This window comes from Cryptomeria japonica, chromosome 10 (genome assembly GCF_030272615.1).
Source record: "Cryptomeria japonica chromosome 10, Sugi_1.0, whole genome shotgun sequence".
In the NCBI taxonomy this organism is placed as follows: domain Eukaryota; kingdom Viridiplantae; phylum Streptophyta; class Pinopsida; order Cupressales; family Cupressaceae; genus Cryptomeria; species Cryptomeria japonica.
Genome location: NC_081414.1, coordinates 828,507,078 through 828,530,235, shown reverse-complemented (window position 1 = coordinate 828,530,235; position 23,158 = coordinate 828,507,078). Strand labels below are relative to the sequence as shown.

At 34.4% G+C, this 23,158-nt stretch overlaps 1 protein-coding gene across 1 annotated transcript; it reads left to right on the top strand.

The window, feature by feature from the left end:
• Positions 1–4,232: 4,232 nt before the first annotated feature.
• On the top strand, positions 4,233–6,571 carry LOC131076888 (probable aquaporin PIP2-8). The gene is made up of 4 exons (XM_058014232.2): positions 4,233–4,624; positions 5,375–5,670; positions 5,874–6,014; positions 6,127–6,571. Exons 1-4 carry the CDS (start codon positions 4,339–4,341, stop codon positions 6,244–6,246), a joined length of 843 nt encoding a protein of 280 aa, XP_057870215.2. The 5' UTR covers positions 4,233–4,338; the 3' UTR covers positions 6,247–6,571.
• The last annotated feature ends 16,587 nt before the right edge of the window (positions 6,572–23,158 follow it).

The window sequence follows — 23,158 nt, the reverse complement described above, 5'->3', positions numbered from 1 at the left end:
ATGTTTTTAAAAATCTTACTTATTGATAAAGATAAAGTCATGATCAATCGATAATCCATCAAAACAATAGCACCAATATAAATCATAAAGATAAAATGTCACTCAATATTCCATCACCACTAACACACTTGTTTGTTGCCGGTAGTTTTAATTGTGGAAATTTTATTTCTAACATTATATTGCCTTATAATATTATTGTTAGATAATAATTCTTTAGTTATTGTTTATAAGAAAAAGAAAAATATTGAACACTTGTTGTAAGTACTAACAACCTTTATTATATATACAGTGATATAATAGATTTGGATCAATTGTTATCCGTGACATCAATGGAACTATCTTGTAAGTAGTAGCCACCTTTATTATATATAGGTGTGATATGATTTGTATCATATACAAAGTGCAATCAAAAGTTGAAGAATGCATATATGAACAATATTATAGTTAAAATTGTCATCATAAAATATCTTATTGAACTGTTTGAAAGCTTCTAGATTGATTACATAAGATGTACTCTATGACCCATCATCAAAATAGATGTAAAGATGTAAAGATGACAAGAACTTTAGACAAAAACTAAGATCACCCAAAAATCTCATCTTTTCAAAAAGATTAGATCTACAATTTTGTTAGAAATTCAATTCTAAATTTCTTGAACTCTTTAAAATTGTAATATAAAACTCTCTATTCTTTAATGGGTGCCTTATTTATTTTGTTATTTCAACTATTAATCATCATCTACATTTAATTGTTTTTAAATATAATACAATAATAGCTAATATTGGACAATGCGATATTTATGTAGAGTTGATATGTAAGTACATTCATTGGATATCGTGGGTTAATCTCGAAATTTGTGCTTATTTATTTGCGACTCGCCGAAAGTGTTGTTGATTAAGTTGTCATAAGGATCACCCACAACCACCCAGCCTCAAACCATAATAGCTAAATTGAAATTAAAAATTATAATAGTATGACTATCTAATGCTAGACACATATTTTATATGTTTAGTAGATTGTGTTCTAATTATGTGCCCTAATGCTATTCTTTTCTTTATTTAGTTAAGAGACAAATATAAATAAATTACTTTTCATATTCTAGATTTATTTTAATAGGGTCTTTTAAGACATTATTGTAATTTGATTTTGTTTTTACTTTTGAAGATTGATTTCGGTCATAATATTTGTATTCAATATTTACACTTGATTTGTAATGATCTCTTACGCTTAGATTTGTTGGTTTATATTTGATAGGTAAATTTACATTTAGTTAAATTTTTGCAGTTGTTATAGACTTAACACACATTTGTATTTAAGACCATTTATTCACTACATGAATTCATTTGAAAACATAAAACAAAAATTTAAGAATCATTGAAGACAATTTATTGCATACAAATGAGAGTAGAAAAATGAGATTATCACATCACTATACATCATTCTACATCTACTGCATGTTTGCTTGTTGTCATCAATCCTTCAAGGACGTGTTGAGAATTGAATAAGGAATCATTGAACAAGCAAAGATTAATTTGCAGAGTTTAAGACAATCCCTAAAATTCAACATTGTAGTTAAGTGATTGCTACATTATTTGCTCACTTTAAATCTAATTAAATATCACCTTTAGATTTATTTAATTTCAACATTGAATTTAACATTTATTATTTCAAATTGTCCAAACCTCTCCTTGTCAAGGCTTGGGTGTCTCTACCCCTCCTTGAGTTGGGCCTCGTTGGTTTTTTGGTCTGACAAGATTTCCTATTTCCCTGTTTGACCCAGTTGTTGGGGGGCTTGCTCCCTTGGTTAGTTTTAACCTTTTGATAGTCTCTGACTATGTAAAGGGTCGTCACCCTAGTTAACGCTACTTTTTTAATCAAAAACATTTATTATTTCAATTTCAATTCATAAATTTAGATTAATTGTAGATTAATAGTTTTAATTAATTAATCTAACTATTTTATATAAAATATGTATTTAAAAAAAAAAAACTTATATAATTGGGACAATTAATTAGAATAAAAGACAAAAATGTATAATACTTTATTGTATTTCTTCACAATAAATAAATGAATGTATTTTATTTATTTATTTATATTAACAATTTTGATATTACCAAATTGCATTGTAAATCTGACTTTTGGATATTGAGAATAACACTTTTAGTCAATACAATTTTAAATATATTAAAATTTTGACTTTTATTTGTATAATTATAATTTAAAATAATAAGAAATATGAATATTGATGAATAAATTTATATAATTTTTTAGTTGTAAAATTATGTAATGTATTAAGGAGAAAAAAAAAAAAAAGTGTTTCTATTTGGATATTGGTATTAGAGAGCTCACAAAATCCATCTTTTGTAAAGAGGATTAAGCCTCATGAATTAACTCTCTAAGATAATAGGATTGAAAACATGCTCAAAGCTTAGCATTTCATGAGCTTGGAATTGAACAAAGAACTCTAATGCCCTATCAAAATGAGTATATTTTATATTGTTTTTTACTTGATTAAAACTTAAAAACATAAAATGTTACTACCTTAGTATTCTCCATAAATTTGCATATATTATTTCAAGCTAAAAAAAAATCAAAAGGAAGGGAGGGAGGGAAAAATTACCATAGCCCATCCAAAAACCAGTCATAATGTTATTGTTAGTCTTAAATTCTTCATAATAGATCAACCAACTAACAAACGACCATGGGTAATTGAGGCAAACTATACAAGCACCACTAAACCTTGACACAATCTTCACATTTGGTACATTTCATCAAATTGTGAGGATGAGGATTCTCCACAATTCATCTTCCCACTCCTTCCCACAACAATAGATGTCCATGATAGGCACCAAGTAGTAGAACTTCTACTTTCATAACCTTAGCAATTTCATATATACTCTTTATGATTTTTATTTTGTTTTGCATTGATATAGTGAAAATGTTTCAAATGATAGTCACATCCTCCATATCATTGTGAAGGAGGTACGTACTTGCAACTTAAGAGAGCATTGTCGTGTAGGTAAGGGATTAGGCTATGAAAATTCAATGTTTAAGAGTTGACCAAGATCTAAGAGCAAGTTGCTCGTGACCTCCTTAACCCTAAAGTAGGGAGCTCCATCCATTTCCTTTGTCATGCCCTAAATACAAATGACCTAGGCTCTAAATATAGAGTTGCCAATCTGCTATTCAATGTGTGAAGTGGATTTCTCCAAAAATTTCTCACCCCTTAAACTTTTTGAGTGCTACCTTTTAACAATTGTACAATTTAGTATCACCAACTGGCAAACAATGATGGCGTCCTTGCTATCAAGACTCAATCTAGAGCCATAAAAAGATAATAGAGAAAAAACAAACAACCAAATATTAACCATTAGAGTATGAGAATTCATATCTATCCTATCAAGGAGGAGAGAATGATTATAAATCATATCAAATGGATGACATGGATGACATGCCCTATCATTTAAATCTCAAAAGCAAATGTAAAAATGAGCCCTTAAAATCTATGTATCCCCCTTACCTATTCACTTAGGCAAACTTATAACTAGTCACTTATCAATTCATAAAATGTGGAAATATCATATTTATAATAAGTAATAAAAATTCACAACAGTTTATGATTTTTAACTACACATGGTTAGTTTCAAAATTGCAAATTGTTGGATAAATTTGGTCAAATCGATACCCTTAGTCTTTGGTTCATAGCCAAAAAGATTCAGTCTAAGACTCATGCTCCCATATCGGATAGCTAAAACAACTTTGTAAATAAAAAAATCTTCCATCCAAACAAATTTGGAAATATGATATTAGCAAACTTTATTTAAAGAAATGTGATTGGTTTGGAATCCATTAAATATTGACAGTGACATCACCATTAGATTAGCATTCCCATAAGATAATAACTATGAAAATTCTTCCCCACCGGACAGCTAGCAGTTAGGTGTGCCTGCAGCTATCCGAGCTGTGAATTTTTTTTCCTCTCATGGAAATTTAGGTTAATTCAATGGGTGGGTAACTGTGTTATCTCAATTACTGTTTTCAACGTACCAAAAGATAGATGAGCGGCAATGGTCGGCTACTGTTCCCGATTTTGTCCTAATCTACTATAGAAAATTGCCCGTTGGTGAGCTCTGAGTGGGTTATGCAATGCAGATTTGACAGAGACGGTGGTCAGTAGGGCACACTAGGAATGCTCTTCCTTTTGGCATAAATAGCTCACATGCCACACCTTTTTCTTGACCAAACAAACCAAATTGCTTCTTCTTCTTGAGTTCTCTCTGTTTCTTTGTATAGACAAACCAGGTTGTAAGATAGTTTAGCATTGTTTTGATTGAGAAAATGGCCCAGGAAGAAGCAGTGGAGCAGGAGGGTTTTGTGGCCAAGGACTACAAAGACCCCCCACCTGCTGCTTTCTTTGATATGAATGAGTTCAAGCTCTGGTCTTTCTACCGTGCACTGATTGCAGAGTTCATTGCAACATTGCTGTTTTTGTACATAACAGTTGCAACTGTAATTGGGCATAAGAGAAACAGTGCTGGCTGTGGTAGTGTTGGGCTCTTGGGAATTGCCTGGTCTTTTGGGGGAATGATATTTGTGCTTGTTTATTGCACTGCAGGAATCTCAGGTGAGAGAAAGTTCCATGTAGAAATTATGCCCCTGTTTTTGTACCTAGGGATTCTATTGGTGTAGAGATATGATTTAGACAGTCCACGATGTTAGCATATATTGTTTCTGATTTCGATTGTGTTCGATTGTGTGAGTTGCTTTCTTCGATGATTTCCATCGTAAGAAAGTAAAAATTCTACTACTACTGTGATCTATAATTGAAAATATAGGGGTTGTGCTATTTTTTTCCTTAACGATAAGGATCACACCCCATAGAAAGTTCCATAAAAATCATGCCCCTGAAATCATGACCTGTTTTAGTTTCTAGCATTAAGAATTATGTTACTGCAGACATGATTTGAACAGTCCATGATGTTAATATGCATTGCTTTTGTTTTTTACTCTGAATTTTTTCCCTTTAACATTAGGGATCACACTTATTGTCCATCATGAAGAAATAGAAATTCTACTACTATTGTGAGCTATAACTGAAGATGTATGGTTTGTGTTTTTCCTTAACATTACAAATCATGCCCTGTTTTTGTTTCCATAGAAATCATACACCTGTTTTGTTTCTAGCATTAGGAACTTTATTACTACACATATGTGATTTCGACAGTAAATGATGTTATCATGTATTGCTTCTTGTTTCGACTGTGTAAGTTGTTTTCTTCAGAGTTCTAGATCACACTCCATGATCCAAGTAGGAATTCTCTGACTGGTTGAATCATTGTTGAAGATATGGGTTTTCTTTGATGGGTGTTTGCAGGTGGACATATCAATCCAGCAGTGACATTTGGACTGTTTTTGGCTAGGAAGGTGTCCTTGCCAAGGGCTGTGCTTTACATGGTAGCTCAATGCTTGGGAGCCATATGCGGGTGTGGACTGGTGAAGGCCTTTCAGAAGTCCTACTATACCCAATATGGAGGTGGAGCCAATTCTGTGGCTAATGGCTACACAAAGGGTGTGGGGTTGGGTGCTGAGATAATTGGTACATTTGTACTAGTTTACACTGTTTTTTCTGCCACAGATCCCAAACGTAGTGCTCGAGACTCCCATGTCCCTGTAAGTTGTGTCTTCCCAAATTTGTTACATTGTGATTGACTTGGATATATTCAATATGTTTTTTTCTGGACTAGACCATACAATTGTCAACAATTCGTATCAAACACTATGATCCATTACTAGAACATATAACAACAGGAGAGAAATATAAATCTTGAAGTGGTGATTTAGGAAAGGGCTAATGATAGTTTGTTTGAATACAGGTTTTGGCTCCATTACCAATTGGTTTTGCTGTGTTCATGGTGCATTTGGCAACAATTCCAATCACAGGGACAGGTATCAACCCTGCTAGGAGTTTTGGAGCAGCTGTCATCTATGGCCACCAGCAGCCATGGGATGACCAGGTAAGAATTATGGGCTACTCTGTACCATGTCTGTCTAATTATGCAATGGGTTTTTGATTTTGTAAGACATAGCTGTTAATCTGTGTTTGGGTCTGGATTCATATGAATGCAGTGGATATTCTGGGTGGGCCCATTTGTTGGAGCACTTGCAGCAGCAGCATACCATGAATACATTTTAAGGGCATCACATTTGAAGGCCCTGGGATCCTTCCTCAGTAACACAGCAGTCTAATTCTTTTGGAGCTTCCTTTTCTAAACTGTATTTGTCATCTGAGCCAGCCACACAAAAAAAATGTGAATAAACTGTTTTCTGGCTTGGTTTTCTGTTGTTAAAAGCTAGTTTTATTACTTCAGGCAAAATATCCAGTTCTGTATTTTTCTGCAGCCAACAGGGTTTGTGTAAGATTATTGGTTTTTCTTTAATTGAAAGTTGAAAGATCGATAACAGCAGAGTCTGCTCCTCATGATCTTCTGGGCTCTCAATTCAATAATGGGTTACTGCAAATCTGTAATTATTTTGCTTATTTCAATTTAAAAAACATGGCTTATGGATAGAATTGTAATATGGTAATTACAATGGAGAATTTGTGTATTTAGTATTGAAAAAAAGCAGTTGAAAATGTTGAATCAGATTAAAATGGATTTGAGTATCATTTAAATATTATTCCTTCTAATCCCTTGCTATACATTTATATTTAAACTTTCAAGATAAAATGTAGTAACTTCGAATAATAAATATATGAATACTTTTCCCTTATGAAAAAGTTTTTTTTTTTAATTGAAAACAAGTGCTTCATGAAAAATAAGTTGATTAGGGAAAGGAGCTATTAGTGGACATAGCTAACTTTGTGCATCTTAAGCTCCTAAACAGTTCATCCGATTTCAAGGATGTTTTTTTTAGTTCTCTTAGTATCTGACTTAACTGCTTAAAGCTATTTTTTTGGCTTGTGGGTAGTTATGATGCATTTGGCTTGTGGGTAGTAATGATGCACGCTGTGGAATTCGTTATGTGCACAAAGGTCAAAAAATGGTTATTTCAAAGTGTGGTCCAATACATAATCACATTTGTGTCAATAGTGGATAACTCAAAATAGCTACTAGTAGTGGACAAATGCCCTAGTAGTTATGTGGTCCAATACATAATCACATTTGCGTCAATAGTGGATAACTCAAAATAGCTAGTAGTAGTGGACAAATGCCCCATTAGATGCACAAATGACCTAGTAGTGGTGCATAAATGTCCCAGGAATGGGCTAATTATGGTAAAAAAAGCTAAAAATTTATCCACTATTAGTACGTGATATTTATTAATGGACCTTCCCTTCCATTACCATTTTTTTTTTGACTCCTACTATGTCTACTAATGGGGGGTGAGGTTGACAAAAAGATGACGGTTATTGCTCATATGTCCATCACTGGGTCCTTTCCCCTAATGAATTTATCAGCTACAGAACAAATTCAACTTCAGTTGCTCGGAAGTCAAACATAACAATTTCCATAATTTTTAGAGCAATTATACAATTCGTAATACAGTTTCAAGTTAGAGAGTAAAATGATTTTAGCATGTAGTAGTAGTGGATAACTCAAAATAGCCAGTACTAGTGGACAAATGCCCCAGTTGTTATGCACAAATGACCCAGTAGTGGTGCACAAATGTCCCAGTAATAGGCTAATTATGGTTTAAAAAAGCGAAAAATTTATCCACTATTGGTACATGTGATATTTATTAATGGACCTTCCATTACCATTTTTTTTGGCTCCTACTATGTCTACTAACGGGGGGTGAGGTTGACAAAAAGATGACGGTTATTACTCCTATGTCCACTACTCGCTCCTTTCCCCTAATGAATTTATCAGCTACAAAACAAATTCAACTTCAGTAGCTCGGAAGTCAAACATAACAATTTCCATAATTTTTAAAGCAATTATACAATTCGTAGTACAGTTTCAAGTTAGGGAGTAAAATGATTTTAGCATGTAAGATTAATGAGATTGGAAAGCTTTCTGAGCAAAGTACGTACAAAAAAAATTTAGAATTCTGAAATTTAAAACCATTTAGAAAGTTTACTTGAAAATTTATTTTAAAAAAATAAAAAATAAAATATAAATATGTATATAAAAAAGGTTCTTTGTCCTCTATTTTGAAATTAAATGTAGTCTATTCTTCATACAAAACAATATCTGATAAAAAGCATAAAATTTGCAAATGGTTATGGATATTTATGCGATTTCATTTGGCGAGATCCTCTTAATCTGCCTTCTCAAAAACCAAATGTGTTATGCAAATTTATGTTTTTTATCAATTGTTGTTTTGTATGGAGGATAGTCACTGCCTTTTGATTTGGTTTAATTTTGTATTTTTTTATTTGATTTTATCTTTGTCATGTTATATTTTTAAGTAGTGTATTTTATTGTATTTATTTGAAAGCTTTTTAAAAGATTTTTTATTTTTGAGTGATTTTATTTTTTAATAAATGATCAGAAATTGCACTTGAGGTTGTTGGTTTGAACATGTTTGTAACATGTGACACCTTTGAAAAGATCTTGAAAGTTCATCTCAAAAGTGGAATATGAGGTAATCCTCTGCGCATGATGTTATTTTGCAACTTGCTGATTTTGACAATGCATACAAGTGGCTTGAGAGTTTCACATTAGAAGGATGTTTCGTTGGTAGAATCCTTTTTGAAAAGATCTCCAAAAGCTAGGCTAATTCCACTTGGGTTCCTTGAATGGGTCTATAGGGAAATTCTTAAAAACATCACCATTTGTTTTTTCCTTTCAATGTTTTGGAGGTAAAATTTTACGAAGGCCATTTTTTAACATGGTTCTTCAAATTTTCATAGTTCCTTCTTGCGAGTCTCAAGATTTTCTTGTCTCCAAGGATTGTGCCCTCTAAGATTGAGTGCAAGTTGAGTTTCCCACACTCTTTTGCGTATTTAGCCTTTTCTTAACCAAATTGTAACTTCTTCAAGTCATGTTGTTTATGTTAGTCAAATAAATTTTTTTATTTGTCCCTAAGAAGGGTTTATGTTGAGTCTCAAGATTTTCTTGTCTCCAAGGATTGTGCCCTCTAAGATTTAGTGCAAGTTGAGTTTCCCACACTCTTTTGCATATTTAGCCTTTTCTTAACCACATTGTAACTTCTTCAAGTCATGTTGTTTATGTTAGTCAAATAAAATTTTTATTTGTCCCTAAGAAGGATTTATGTTGAGGTCAATTTGTTTAAGGACCACATAGACTCTATTGACATCTATATGAGCAATGTACTCAAAGAGTTATGTCTCTCAACTTAAAGAACACATGTTACAAGTGCCAATTATATGAAGAAAAAAAAACCCAAAGATTGTCCTCATGTCATTTATGATGAATCAATGATGAACAGTTAGTACCAAACCAGTATTGAGAAGGGGGGGCGGGGGGTGAATTAGTACTGACAAAAACACTTTTCCTTGAACCGGTTTGACTGAGAACACTGTACTTGACTGGAAAGCAATATCACCGGTCTAAACCATATTACTACTGGTTAAACACAGTAAGAATGTGACAAACATAAACCGGTAACTCTTAGCTCTCCACACAATCTAACATCTTATTTCCATTTCACCCATATGCATACACTTAGTAATTCATCAACAGAAATGTAAAGACTTACTAGTCAACATGCTTTACCGCTTGACAGAGAATAACAAAGCATCACATGAAAAGCATCATACATAACACACATATTTTTCACGTGGAAACCCAACTGGGAAAAACCACGGTGGGGATGAATACCCACAAGTTGTTCTTTGAACCCTTTTGAAGTCTACTCTGTTAGGAGCCTAGTCCGGTTAAAGAATTTACAATAGGTTCTGTTAGGAACCGATCCTGCCAGGGATCACCCGGTTAAGGGATGGCTAAAATACCCGGTTAAGGGTTAAACCCTGTTAAAGGTTACCTTGTTAGAGGATTTTGAGTCATCCTGTTAAAGGATTTACATCAAGCCGATTAAAGCTACCCTGTTAAGGGATTTTCCAATTGTTGAAGTGGTTAGAGGTCAACAGGTATTATAATGATCTGGTAACATCACTTCAATGCCAATACAAATCCGCTTTAGTTCCTTCCTTCCGCAATCACACTCTACAGGTATCTATTCTCTTATCTGGTCTGGCAAGAATCACGTATCTCTGCACTTAGATACACACACAACATTTGCCAACAACCTCAACATGAAAAACAACATCGACCTTATAGGAAACAAATAGGTCGGTAGCATAAACCCTAAACCCTAAACATTTAGGTTAAGCAATTCAGTTGGTTCAATCCTAACCGTTGAACATATTGCATTGATTACAACAGTCTTGAACAGATCTCAAGACGTTCTCCATCATTCGTTCTTCACCACTTCTTGGAGGCTGATAACCCATCACGCGTTCTCCACCATTTACAGAGACTTCGCATATTCCCGAGGTAGATAGGACCAATCTCCTTCATGCAAGATCCTTCACGTGCACAAGGCTGACGTGGCAACACAATATGTTCTTCATTACAATGCTAACTCATCAGACAATGTCATCGGTTGAATCACACAGGCATAGAATACTTCAACCAGAAACCCTGAAGCTAAGACTACCAACCGGTAGTCATACCATATGAAACCTTGATACAAAACATTCCATATACCGGTTCACATTCCAACATACCGGTTCACTTGGACAAACATACTGCTTCACTTTTTCACATATACCGATTCACATTCCAACATACCGGTTCACTTGGACAAACATACCGCTTCACTTTTTCACATATATCGGTTCACAACATCATACCAGTTCTCTTGCAAGTTGCTTACTTCAATATACTGGTTCACTCTTCAGCATATTGACATCAATGACAACATACAATATCATCATTTCATCATACTCTGCACATATGTCAACAATTTAATGAGCTAAGCTAACTCGTGAGCCTTCTAGGGAAACTCCCCAAAAGAATAAAAAAGGGACTAGATCATAGTTAGCATTAGGAAGGATAATTGCAACAGTTGAACGAAGGGTCTAGTATCTAGTGGACCTCAAAACCGAGTTGTTGGTCTACAAGTTTCAAAGCCAATTAGCAAAGAAAAAGATGTTAAATCACAACAGTTTTCAGTGAATCCTCTAAAGAGGTGAGTAGCATAATAAATCAGGTTGCATTCTAGTTCTATATCTTCTCAAACTACTAGTTAAGTAGTTTCTCCCCTAGTTTCTCTTTGATCAAATATTAGAAGTTTTTTCGATCCAAGTCACAAGATGGAGGAATTTGGCAAATTTGTGCTAGACAATTGTCAATCCCAAGGCCCAACATTTGAGATGGGAGGCTATAATTTGTTTGAAATAATTATAGATGAATATTTTTTAAAGAATGCCTATGAAGTTCTTCATGGGCTTGAGAGCATTGACATGTCTCTTGACTCCTATCTTCCATGAATTTTCTTTCATGAGATGTTTGTGGTCTAACAAACATTAGAATGAAGTATGATACAAAAAAAACAATAAAAAATCTCAACCTCAAGCTTCTTTGTTTTACAAGTATCAAATATTTCAAGCCTTTTAATTTTTGGTATATGATGTGTTGTATGTCCTACTAGCTACTTTTCATAGTAATCATGAACCATGCTACTATTATCATTTCTTATAACCAATAACACAATTTAGTTGATTATGTCTTTGGTGATTGGTGGTCAATAATTTGCTCCTAGTGTTGGCAGACCCTCTAAGGAGGTTTCCCCTCTTGATCCCACTTGCAATGATGGTCCAAGCAATAGTATTGCTTGGACTATTGTTAGTCGTAGCCAATAAGGTAGTTCTTCCTCCTCCCATAGTCTTTCTTGAGTTGTGGGCATTATTTTCCCACTCTTGTTGTAGGTTCCTAGTTGTACTGCTAGTGTGTTGTAAGTGGTCTATTTTGGCCTTTGTTTTGTTGACATTGGTCTATTTGTGATCTATTCTGAGTGACATGTTTGGTCTGAGTTTGTATAGGGTCAAAACCCTTTGTTTTGCTGCTTATTTTAATAAATAAGCATAATTTAGTTAATTAAGATTATGACCGCACTTTTTATGTTTTATGGGCCCTTTTTAATATTGATAACTATTATTTTGAGTTTGTAATAACCCACTATTACTTAATCCAAAAATCTCAACTGAATTTATTTATTTATTAATTTTACTTAATAAATATTGATTAATTGTTCTTACTTATTTGATTCAATCACATACTAAGGTGCATCTACCCAAACGAGATAGGCATCCATCTAACTGGGATGGACATCTAACCATATAGGTTAGGCATCTATCCATACGGGACTATGCATCTAACCATATGGGTTAGGCATCTAACTATATGGGTTAGGCATCTGTCCATACGGGACAAGACGTTTCAGCTATCCAATCTGGGATAGGCATCTACCCAAACAGGGTAGGCATATATTCATAAGAATAGGATATGCTCTGGCCAGAGACTTTAGACTCATCGGGACCATCCGAGCCCTGAGCCACTCTGTAAAGGCTACACTCCCTTACTAGGAATGCACTGAGGTTGCCATCTCTAGGAGTATATAAAAGTAGTTATATAACAAACTTGAGTTTCGCCTCAAAATTCGGCCTAAATCCTCGGGAAGTCAAGCGAATCCATACGAGAAGTCAAGCAAATCCATTAGTCACTTTGAAATATAAGTTGTTGTCAGCATTACCTTTAGTGTAACCAAGCTTCATAAGATATTTGTCCAATCTAGCATACCAAGCTCAATCCATATAAAGGTTTCCTTAATCTGCAAACCATATCTTTATCATTTGTCAATGAGAATCCATCAGGTTGTTCAATGTAAACTTCCTCTTCAAGATCACCATTCAGAAATGCACATTTAACATCCATTTGATATACTTTATAGTTCTTGTGTGTTGCAAATGCAAGAAATAGTCTGACTTCCTCAATTCTAGCTACCGGTGCAAAGGTTTCATTGTAATCAATTCTCTCTTTCTGTGAATATCCTTTACACACTAATCTTGCTTTGTTTCTGAATACCTTACCATCTTCATTAAGTTTATTTCTGAATACCCATTTAGTTCCAATTACATTTTTATGTTTAGGTCGGGGAACCAATGTCCATGTATTGTTCTTTTCAATTTGTTCCAATTCATCTTCCATAGCTTTAATCCAATGTTTATCCTCACATGCCTCAATGACAGATGCTGGTTCAATTTGAGAAATTAAACATACCTCTTCATTTTCCAGTCTTCCTCTAGTCATAACTCCTTGATATTTATTCCCAATTATCTGGCTTTCAGAGTGATTCAATCTTACATACCTGGGTGTGTTCACTTGCTGCTGTTCTTTAGTCACTGTGGAATTCTCTGATGATTCCGATGTGACTGGATCAACATTTTGTATCGGTGCACTCTGTATAGGTTCATTTGTGATTATCTCAACTACTGGTTTAGAATCCATAGACCTTGAATTTCTACTAAACTGTTCATCTATCTTCACATTTGCACTCTCAATGATTTTCTGCAATCTTTTATTAAAACATCTATATGCTTTTCTCTTAGATGAATAACCAAGAAATATTCCTTCATCACTTCTAGGATCAAATTCACCAATATACTCATCTCTCCTAATGTAACATTTGCTCCCAAATATTCTGAAGTACTTAAGAGTAGGAATATTACCAAACCACAATTCATAGGGTGTCTTATCGGTTTCACCTTTGATGTGAACTCTGTTGAAAGTGTAAACCGCTGTTTTCACTATTTCTCTCCAATATACATGAGGTAGATTTGTTTCTGATATCATGCTTCTAGCTGCATCTAGAATAGTTTTGTTCTTCCTTTCCACAACTCCATTTTGCTGAGGTGTCCGGGGTGCTGATACTTGTCTTTTAATTCCATTTACTTCACAAAATGTATTGAACTCCTTAGATGTAAGTTCACCTCCTTGATCTGATCTTAAACATTCAATTTTCTTACCGGTTTCATTCTCTACAAGTGCCTTGAATAATTTGAATATCCCAAAAGCTTTTGATTTCTCCCCGAGAAAAGTAACCCAACACATTATAGAATAATCATCAATGATTAACATAAAGTATCTATCTCCCTGTAGACTTCTAGTTCTTGCCAGACTACATAAGTCAATATGAATTAAATCAAGAACATCATTGGTTTTCTTAGAAATACTCTCGAAAGTTGTTCTAACTTGCTTTCCCATTTGACATTCCTTACATACCGAATTATGAGGTTTTACAATCTTAGGTAAATCCCTTACTGCCTTAGATGAACTAATCTTTACAATGCAATCAAAATGTACATGATAGACTCTTTTATGCCATAACTAACTTTCATCAATATGTTCAATCAAGCATGTCTTTTCATTGTTATTCAAATGAAAGATATTACCTCTAGTCTGATTACCGGTTGCAATTTCTAAACCAGTTTTATTCATGATTTTGCATTTACCATTCTTGAATTGTAACTGAAATCCTTTTTCAACTAATTGACCAACACTCAAAAGATTATGCTTCAAACCTTCAACATAATAAACATTGCTAATATTGTGCTTACCATCAAAAGATATAGTGCCTTTTCCTCTTATCAAACAAGCTTTGTCATCTCCAAATCTCACTAGACCTCCATTGTATTCCTGAAAGGATAAGAATTTACTTTTATCACCAGTCATATCATGTGAACATCCAGAATCTATAATCCATTCATCATTTTCTTCAATTTTAGCTACCAGGGCCAGCTCTACCGGTGGAACAGTAGGTGTTAGTTGATCTTCTGTTATTGCAACAAAAGCCCATCCATTGTCTCATGGTTCTTCATTAGAATCATTAGTAACTCCTTTATCAACATAGTAACATGATTTGTCTCTATTTTTCTTAAATCTGTATCTCTGATATTCAGGGTTAGGCTTATATCTCTTAATCTTGCATGTCTATCCGGACATCTAGATTCCATATGACCAATTTTATTGAAGTTAAAACATTTAAAAGGTGCTTTACCTTCATACTTACTTCCAATAGGACCTTTAGGCATTTTCCTCGCAAATAGTGCTTCAAGTTCTTCTAGTTCTTCATTTTCCTTCATGATGTCTTCAATTTCTCTTGCATTAAGTGCTTTCCAATCAGATTTATCAGTCGATGATGAAGATGTTGTAGATGATGATGCTTTGAAAGCTAAATCCAACTTAATTGTAGCAATAGGACCAAATTCCTCAAGCTCAAATGCTGAAAGTTTTCCAACCAAGGTATCTCTAGATACTGATGTACATTAGGCATAGTTCTTAGCTCATTAATAGCAATTACTTTCATTTTGTATGCCGGTGATAATGCTCTTAACACTTTAGAAACAATTTCATCTTCACTTAAGGAACCTCCACAACATTGTATTCCCAAAAAAATTTCATTAACCCTTTCCATAAAAGCAAAAAATCTTTCATCTTCTTCCATTTTGAAATTTTCATACCTGACCCAGAAGCATTCTAGTTTTGCAATTTTGATAGTGGAATCACCTTCATTCAATGTCTCCAATTTATCCCAAATAGTTTTAGCAGTAGATCGGTTTGATAATCCGATGATTCGCTGATCTGACAAGGCGCTCAAAAGTGCTTCTCTTGCTTTGCAATCATTCTCTTGATCCATAGCCAATGTAGGTGGATTAGGTTGACCTGGTGTAGGACCAACATAACCATTCTGTGTAACATCCCATATGTCTTTTCCAATACAATTCAGATGTGTCTCCATTTTGATCTTCCATATACCATAGTTAGTTCTATCAAGTTTCAGACTGTCCTTCCTAAAATAGTTAGTTGTCATAGAATCTCCTCAAGTTGTTAAACTTCTGCAAAAAGAGGACTTGGCTCTAATACCAATTGTTAGGACCTAGGGGCAACTGAGAGGGGAGGGGGGGGGGGGTGTGAATCAGTTGTCTATTAATTTCAACCCAAACATAACTTAATCAAATTTGATACTTAATACCGGTAAACCAAACTTAATGTCAGTAAATAGATTAACAGTTAATATCAATACCGGTGAAACTTAATGCATGAAATAGAAAGAGACACAACATCCACAACACATAACACAGAGATTTGTACATGGAAACCCTGTAAGGGGAAAACCCATGGTGGGAAAACTTACCCACAATCAGATGATACTACTGTAGATAGTATGTGTATACAAATGGGTCTGCACATGCAAAAAGGCTAGCTGCCTAGAGCTCATTGCTCAATCACAAAAATGGGAGTCTCATTGACAACAATTGGATGATTAAATCCAATGATAACGTACTGCTCAAAGTAGCATCTCCAATGTTGGATTCAATATCGGTTAAGTTGTGATTGTCTCCTTCAAACCTTCCTTGAATCTTTAAATTATGTCTGCGTGAGTAGCTCTGCTTATATTCGCATATACCGAATATCACAACCTTACCATAACATATTACATTCCATTACATAATCTCACAAATGAGATCTTACATATATACCAAAACCTAAGACCAAATGTGTAGGTCGGCTCACTAAGAATATTACAATAAAATCAATTACAACAAGTCAAGATGCGATGCATCATGTCAGCTCAACGATAATGTCAATTGATTAAATCATCTCCATAACGTGTCATACTGTTTTGGAATAGATAGCGCATGTTGATCCATAACCTAGACCAATTTGCCGGTAACAACAAATATGTCAACCCGGTTAGAACAATAACCAAATCATCAAAACCAAGTGTCCAAATCATGTCTTAGACATAACCAAGTGATTTCTAGATGAGAACAAGTCATCCTCAGTGTCGGTGAACAATATAACCTGTCGGTGAACCAAGTGTCGGTGACTGTGCATAAGTCATTGAACTTGCTGGTGAACATAACCAAAGATCTCCAATAGGATAAGTGTTGATAAGTGTTGACATCAATGACAAAACCAATGCAATATATCCATAATACCAACAACTGTGAATATTGCAAAACTTGAAGGTTTTCGGGTAAGATATGAAACTTTAAAGATGGAAGAAGATGAGAAGATAAGTTCTTTCATGGATAGAGTCAATGAGATTGTCATGGGTATCAAATGTTGTGACAGATCTATCAATGAAGATGAGATAGTGTCAAAACTTCTAAGAGTTCTACCTTCGGCTTCCAAAATGAAGGTTACTGTTATAAATGAACTCCAGACAATGTCAAATACCCCTGTGACTAGAGATACATTACTTGGGAAATTGATTGCTTTTGAACTTGAAGAACTTGGAGATTAGAGTGCTGCTAAAAATGAGACTACATTTAAAGAATTAGCCTTCAGTAAGCAACAAATAGATTGGAAAGAGATGTATGCTAAGGATATGGAGGAAATTGAGAACGAAGAAAGAGAACTTGAAGAGCTGGAAGCCCCGATTGCTAGAAGAATTCCTAAATGATCAACTGGAAGTAAGTATGAAGGGAAAGTCCCTTCTAAATGTTTTTCATTTAATAAGATTGGTCATTTTATATCTAGATGTCCTAAAAGAGCTACTAGGAATCATGAAAGATTTGTGAGGAATTATAAGCCTAATCCTGAATATCAGAGCAGACCTAGATTCAGAAGGAATAATGATAAATCATATTATTATGCTGGTGATGATGATTTTGGTATTTTTGATGACGATGATGAACCTTTGGGTGGATCCGGTAATGATGCCTCATCCGAAAAAGATTGGGTCTTTATTGCTATCAAGGACGATTCTTTAGAATCTGTCATTGAAGCAACACATATCGAGGAAAAGGCCTTGGCTGCTAAAATTGAAGAAAAGGATGAATGGGTTATAGACAGTGGTTGCTCCCATCGCATGACTGGTGACAGAATAAAGTTCTTATCATTGCAAGAATTTGATGGTGGATTGGTCAGATTTGGAGACAACAAGGCATGTAGGATCAAAGGCAAAGGAACAATATCATTGGATGGTAAGACTAATACTGATAATTTTTATTATGTTGAAGGCTTAAAGCATAATCTTTTAAGTGTAGGTCAGATGGTGGATAGAGGATTGTATTTGCAATTCAAGGATGGAAAATATAAGATCATCAATAAATATAGATTGGAGATTGCGTTTGGAACTCAGACTAATGGTAATATCTTTCATTTGAACTCTGGTGAGAAGGCTTGCTTGATTGCTCAGATTGATGAAAGTTGGTTATGGCATAAAAGGATGTGTCATTTTAATTTTGATTCCATAGTAAAGATTATTTCAATACCGGCTGTCCGAGAATTGCCCAATATTGTCAATATGTAGAGAATGTCAAATGGGTAAGCAAGTTAGAACTTCTTTTAGAAGTGTACATGATAAATCTAATGAAATTCTTGATCTTATTCATACTGATTTGTGTGGACCGGCAAGGACTAAAAGTTTTCAAGGTGAAAGATATTTTATGTTACTTATTGATGTCTATTCTAGAATGATGTGGGTGACATTTTTGAAAGAGAAATCTGAAGCTTTTGAGAAATTCAAAATCTTTAAGGCTATGGTTGAGACTGAGACAGGATTGAAGATAAAGTGCTTAAGATCAGATCATGGTGGTGAGTTTACATCCAGTGAGTTCAACAACTTTTGTGAAAGGAATGGTATTAGGAGGCAACTTTCTGCACCTAGGACTCCACAAAAAAATGGATTAGTGGAAAGAAATAATAGAACAATTTTGGATGCAACAAGGACTATGATGATAGAAGATAAATTACTCGATATCTATTAGAGAGAAGTTGTCAATACCGTTGTATACACTTTCAACATAGTACACATAAAAGGTGATACCGGTAAGACTCCTTATGAACTATGGTTTGGTCATACTCCTACTATTATATATTTTGGAATTTTTGGAAGTAAATGTTACATTAAAAGAGATGATGCATTAGGAAAGTTTGATCCTAGAAGTGATGAAGGAATATTTTTGGGTTATTCTACTAAGAGAAAAGCATATAGATGTTATAACACAAGATTGAATAGGATAATGGAAAGCATAAATGTCAAGGTGAATGAGCATGTCAGTAATTAGATCAGAGCATATGATTATGGATCGAAAGATGAATTTATCAGACCTGAACTAGTAATGTAACAATCAATTCAGGATAGTGAACCAGTGACACCGATAGCATAAAAAAATTCAACAATGACAGATGAAAAACAGAACGAGTCAGCAAATCGGGAAAATTCAAAGACTCCAAGGCATGTAAAACTAAATCATTCTGAAGATCAGATCTTTGGGGATTATTGCAAGGTGTGTGCCCTTGGTTTCCTCGTGTTGTGCAGAGTAGTACTTGGGTTTATGACATGGTATGCATTATTTCTTAGGAAGAAGTTGGTTTCATGGCTTAGTTAGAAACAATCATGCACTTCATTTTCTACTGTTGAAGCAATATATGTTGCAGCTGCTACCAACTATGCTCAGATTTTATGGATGAAACATATGTTGAAGGACATAAGGGTAAGTTATGATGAGCCTATTGTTATTCACTATGATAATACTGCTGCTATTGATATGTCAAAGAATCCGGTATCTCATTCCAAATCAAAACACATTTCTATAATGTATAATTTCTTGAAGGAAAAGGTTGAAGAAAAAGAAGTCAGATTGGTTTATGTGCCTACTAAGGAATAGATTGCAGATATTCTAATGAAACCATTGCCTAAAGACACTTTTGAATATCTCATAGATCAATTGGGGGTTACCAACCCTCCGGAAGAGAGTTAGAGATGCAGAGATGCATCAATCTGGTGAGCTTATCAGACATACTTTTTTGATCTAGGTTGATGAAGATGGTACTACTACTCACGGGGAGTAGTCAGTTGTTTGGTTCAGTACTCTTGTTTTAGTATATGTCCTTTGCCATTGATGTTAAAGGGGGAGAAGTTATTCATGTGAAAACTACTAGATCTTTTGATGGTGTTTTGGAGATTGTTGGTATTCCTTGGCACTTGGAGGTTTTTCACATTCAGTGTTGCGATCAATGCCAAAGGGGGAGATTGTTGGCAATATGATGGATTTGGTTAAGTGTTGTCATTTATGTCAACACTGTATCTTGGTTGGAGACTATCCCGGTTGGATCTATCTCGGTTAGTCTTGGTGATCATCTTGGTTTTGGTTGTGATTCTGATCCGGTATGATCAAATCTCTGGAATCAATTTTGGATGCTTATTCTGATGGTTATATGCTTTCTATATTTTATTAGTTTCATGATTTGGTTATCTCTTTTTGTATTTGCCTTTATCGACTTGTTCTTGGTTTTTTCGGCTAGCTTTTGGCTTTATCGGCTTCTAGCGTTCTTGGTTAGCTTTACCGATATGCTGTTTTAGTGACTTCATCAGTGAATTTTGGGTCTGACTTATGGAATCAGTTTTTATCATGTTGTTGGTGCTTCTTGATCATATCCTGAGTGCTTGATGACATTGCATTGGATTGTGTGCTATTATGGTGGTCCTATTTAGATCCGGTTAAACTTTCACTAAGGGTTTCTACCGACAAGTGAAGCGTGTTGGATTTTGGTCTTAGCGGAATCCCTGATGGATATAATTGTTTGGTTATTTCATTTAGGTCCATGATATGTAATGTAAATCATAATATTGGTCCAGTAGTATCGTGTGATGTAATTATTGTAATTATGGGTTTATGGGTTTAGGGTTTAGCCAACCTTGTCAATAAGTTTGATGATCTGTATTTATAAGAGACTTGTTCATGTAATTTAGATATCAATGATTATGGTTGGTTAAGTATGCATTATCAGAGAAAGGATTATGTGTGAATAGAGTCATATCATTTGAGTGAATGTTGTAAAGGTTTTGTATTGCAGAGAAAACATCAATGCTTAACCGAAACTGTATCAAACATTTGTAGATGCTACTTTCACAATTCATTTCTTTCCGAATTGTAGTCTGATGTTTATGTAAGTCAGTGAGACTTCTGTTTGTGATGAGTAGTGTGCTCTAGGCTGTTGGCATTTTTGCATGTGTAGACCCCATTGTAATTATTCATAATACTACTGCAAAGTATTCATTTGATTATGGGTAGGGTTTCCCACCATGGTTTTTCCCTTTCTGGTTTTTTCACATCAAATATTGGTGTTATGTGTGTTGTGCTTTCATGATATATCTTTCATTATGTTATGCTCTGGTATAAGGTTTTTAATTGAATTGATTGTTGTTATTGTTAGTAAACTAATTCACCCCCCCCCCGCCCTCAGTTTATTGCTGGTATCAGTACATTCCAACATTTGTTTTGTAGGTATTCAGCTTGGGGGCATGCTTCCTTGGCTCGAAGATTTATTTTCTTCCTCTACAATATCCTTTTGGCATCATGATGTTACTTTATGCTCAATAGATTTCCTTTAGCATGCATATTCATGTTGATTCATATGCCCGCTAAAGTGGGGGTAAAATGTAGGGTAAAAAAGTTACATACCCCTTTGTAATTCCACCTATAATTTTCCAACCACTTTAGTATCCAATCCCCTTGCATTTGGGTAGGCTAATTTCAACCCTTACATCAGCATTTTTCCTCTCAGGATACTCAACACACCTTTCAACAACTAGCCTTAAGCTTCTATTTCATGTTAGTCATGTGTTTCTCTTGCCACTTGTCATTTTTTAGTGTGATTTGTCTAGACACTAGTGCGTCGTGCGGATGTCCGCCCGTCATGTATTTTTCCCATGACATCTCAATGTTCAAATGTCGGTTTTGCGTGTTTCAACACTTGTCACCTATCTTGGTCGGTGGAAACAGCTCAGAATATTCTAAACGACTCGCCGACCTCTTCTTTCCCTCCTATTCTCTCATTTTAAATCCATCTTTTCGCTTCTTTCAAGCTCTCTAGTTCCTCCATACAATACCTCTGGCTCTCTTGGCTCTCATATCTTCCTCTTTCTCTCTCTTGCTTGCTACATCAATCTCTAGTTTGCTACAACACTCTTAAGCTCTCACAATAACCTTTTGTAACTCTCTTGGTTTTCTCAAGCCTCTTTGGTAATATATTTCTTTCATTCTATCGATCTTATATTTAAGCATCTTGGGATTTAAATCATGCATCCCCTATCTATTTGATCATTTGATCATTCTATCTATTTATGTTTTGATCTATGTATCTATCTGGGTTGTCCGTGGAGGTGGAAACACCAAAACGGGGGCTTGATTGAGGTAGGCCTCTAAACACAACCCCCAACATTTTTCCTCTTCTTCATGTGTGCAGGTTTATTAGACACATTCAAATGCACGAGAGTTTGCTTTTTCTTTATTTATTTCATTCACATTCATTTCTATTTATGTTTATTATCTGAACTATTTGTTATCACATTTCTAACTTCTAGGTTTTGTAGTCTATCTAAAGAACACAAAGTTGAGTTTTTGTGTTTCCGAGTCATTTATGTTCGTTGTTCATACGAGACTACAATGTGTCACATAGATGTCTGTGCGTCGTGCTGGCATCCTTGACCAAGACACTCAAACTTAGACCGAATACTCTCTATGTTTGCTCTTTTGGTTTCTCTAACTAGATATCTTCACCAATTTCACTAGTTGGAGATATCTGAATGTATGTTGTGAAATTGGCTCTCAAGGGAACATAGTTCTTCCCTTTGCAGGATCACATTTGAAACATTACAAATTGTAATTGCTTTCTCCCCCTTATCTTGCAGTGGTGGTGAAAATCAATAACCAGGAGAGGAAACAAATCATACAATTATTTAGAGTTTTGTTCATTAAGGCTAGTCAATAGAGAGAAAATAAATAATCATATTTGAGAGAGTACAAAAGGTCATTAAAATATATGCATAAGCTGATTATCCATTCCATCCTCATCATGCCTAGGTATAAGTGTTCTTATTTCCACCTTTCATTGAATTCATAGATATATGAGAGCTATTTTTATTATTATTTTAGTTTTTATCATGTAAAAATGTTTATTTTCAATGAATTTTTTTTTCTTGTGAAGTTTGTATTATTTTTACACAATGAATAGAAGAAAAAAATTAGAGGAAAGTAAGGTAAAGACATTTTTAGAGAAGGGATTCTTTCAATTTTTCTTAGGAAAGTAATTCCATCTTTAACCAAGTTAAGTCTAGTGCCATGAAACAATCAAATGGTTCACAATTTGTTTTAAATAAATGTTTTTTTTTC

Coding starts and splice junctions, on each gene's coding strand:
- LOC131076888 (XM_058014232.2), top strand. CDS start 4,339: ATGGCCCAGGAAGAAGCAGTGGAGCAGGAGGGTTTTGTGGCCAAGGAC. Junction 4,625..5,374: donor TTGCACTGCAGGAATCTCAG/GTGAGAGAAAGT, acceptor GGGTGTTTGCAG/GTGGACATATCAATCCAGCA. Junction 5,671..5,873: donor CTCGAGACTCCCATGTCCCT/GTAAGTTGTGTC, acceptor GTTTGAATACAG/GTTTTGGCTCCATTACCAAT.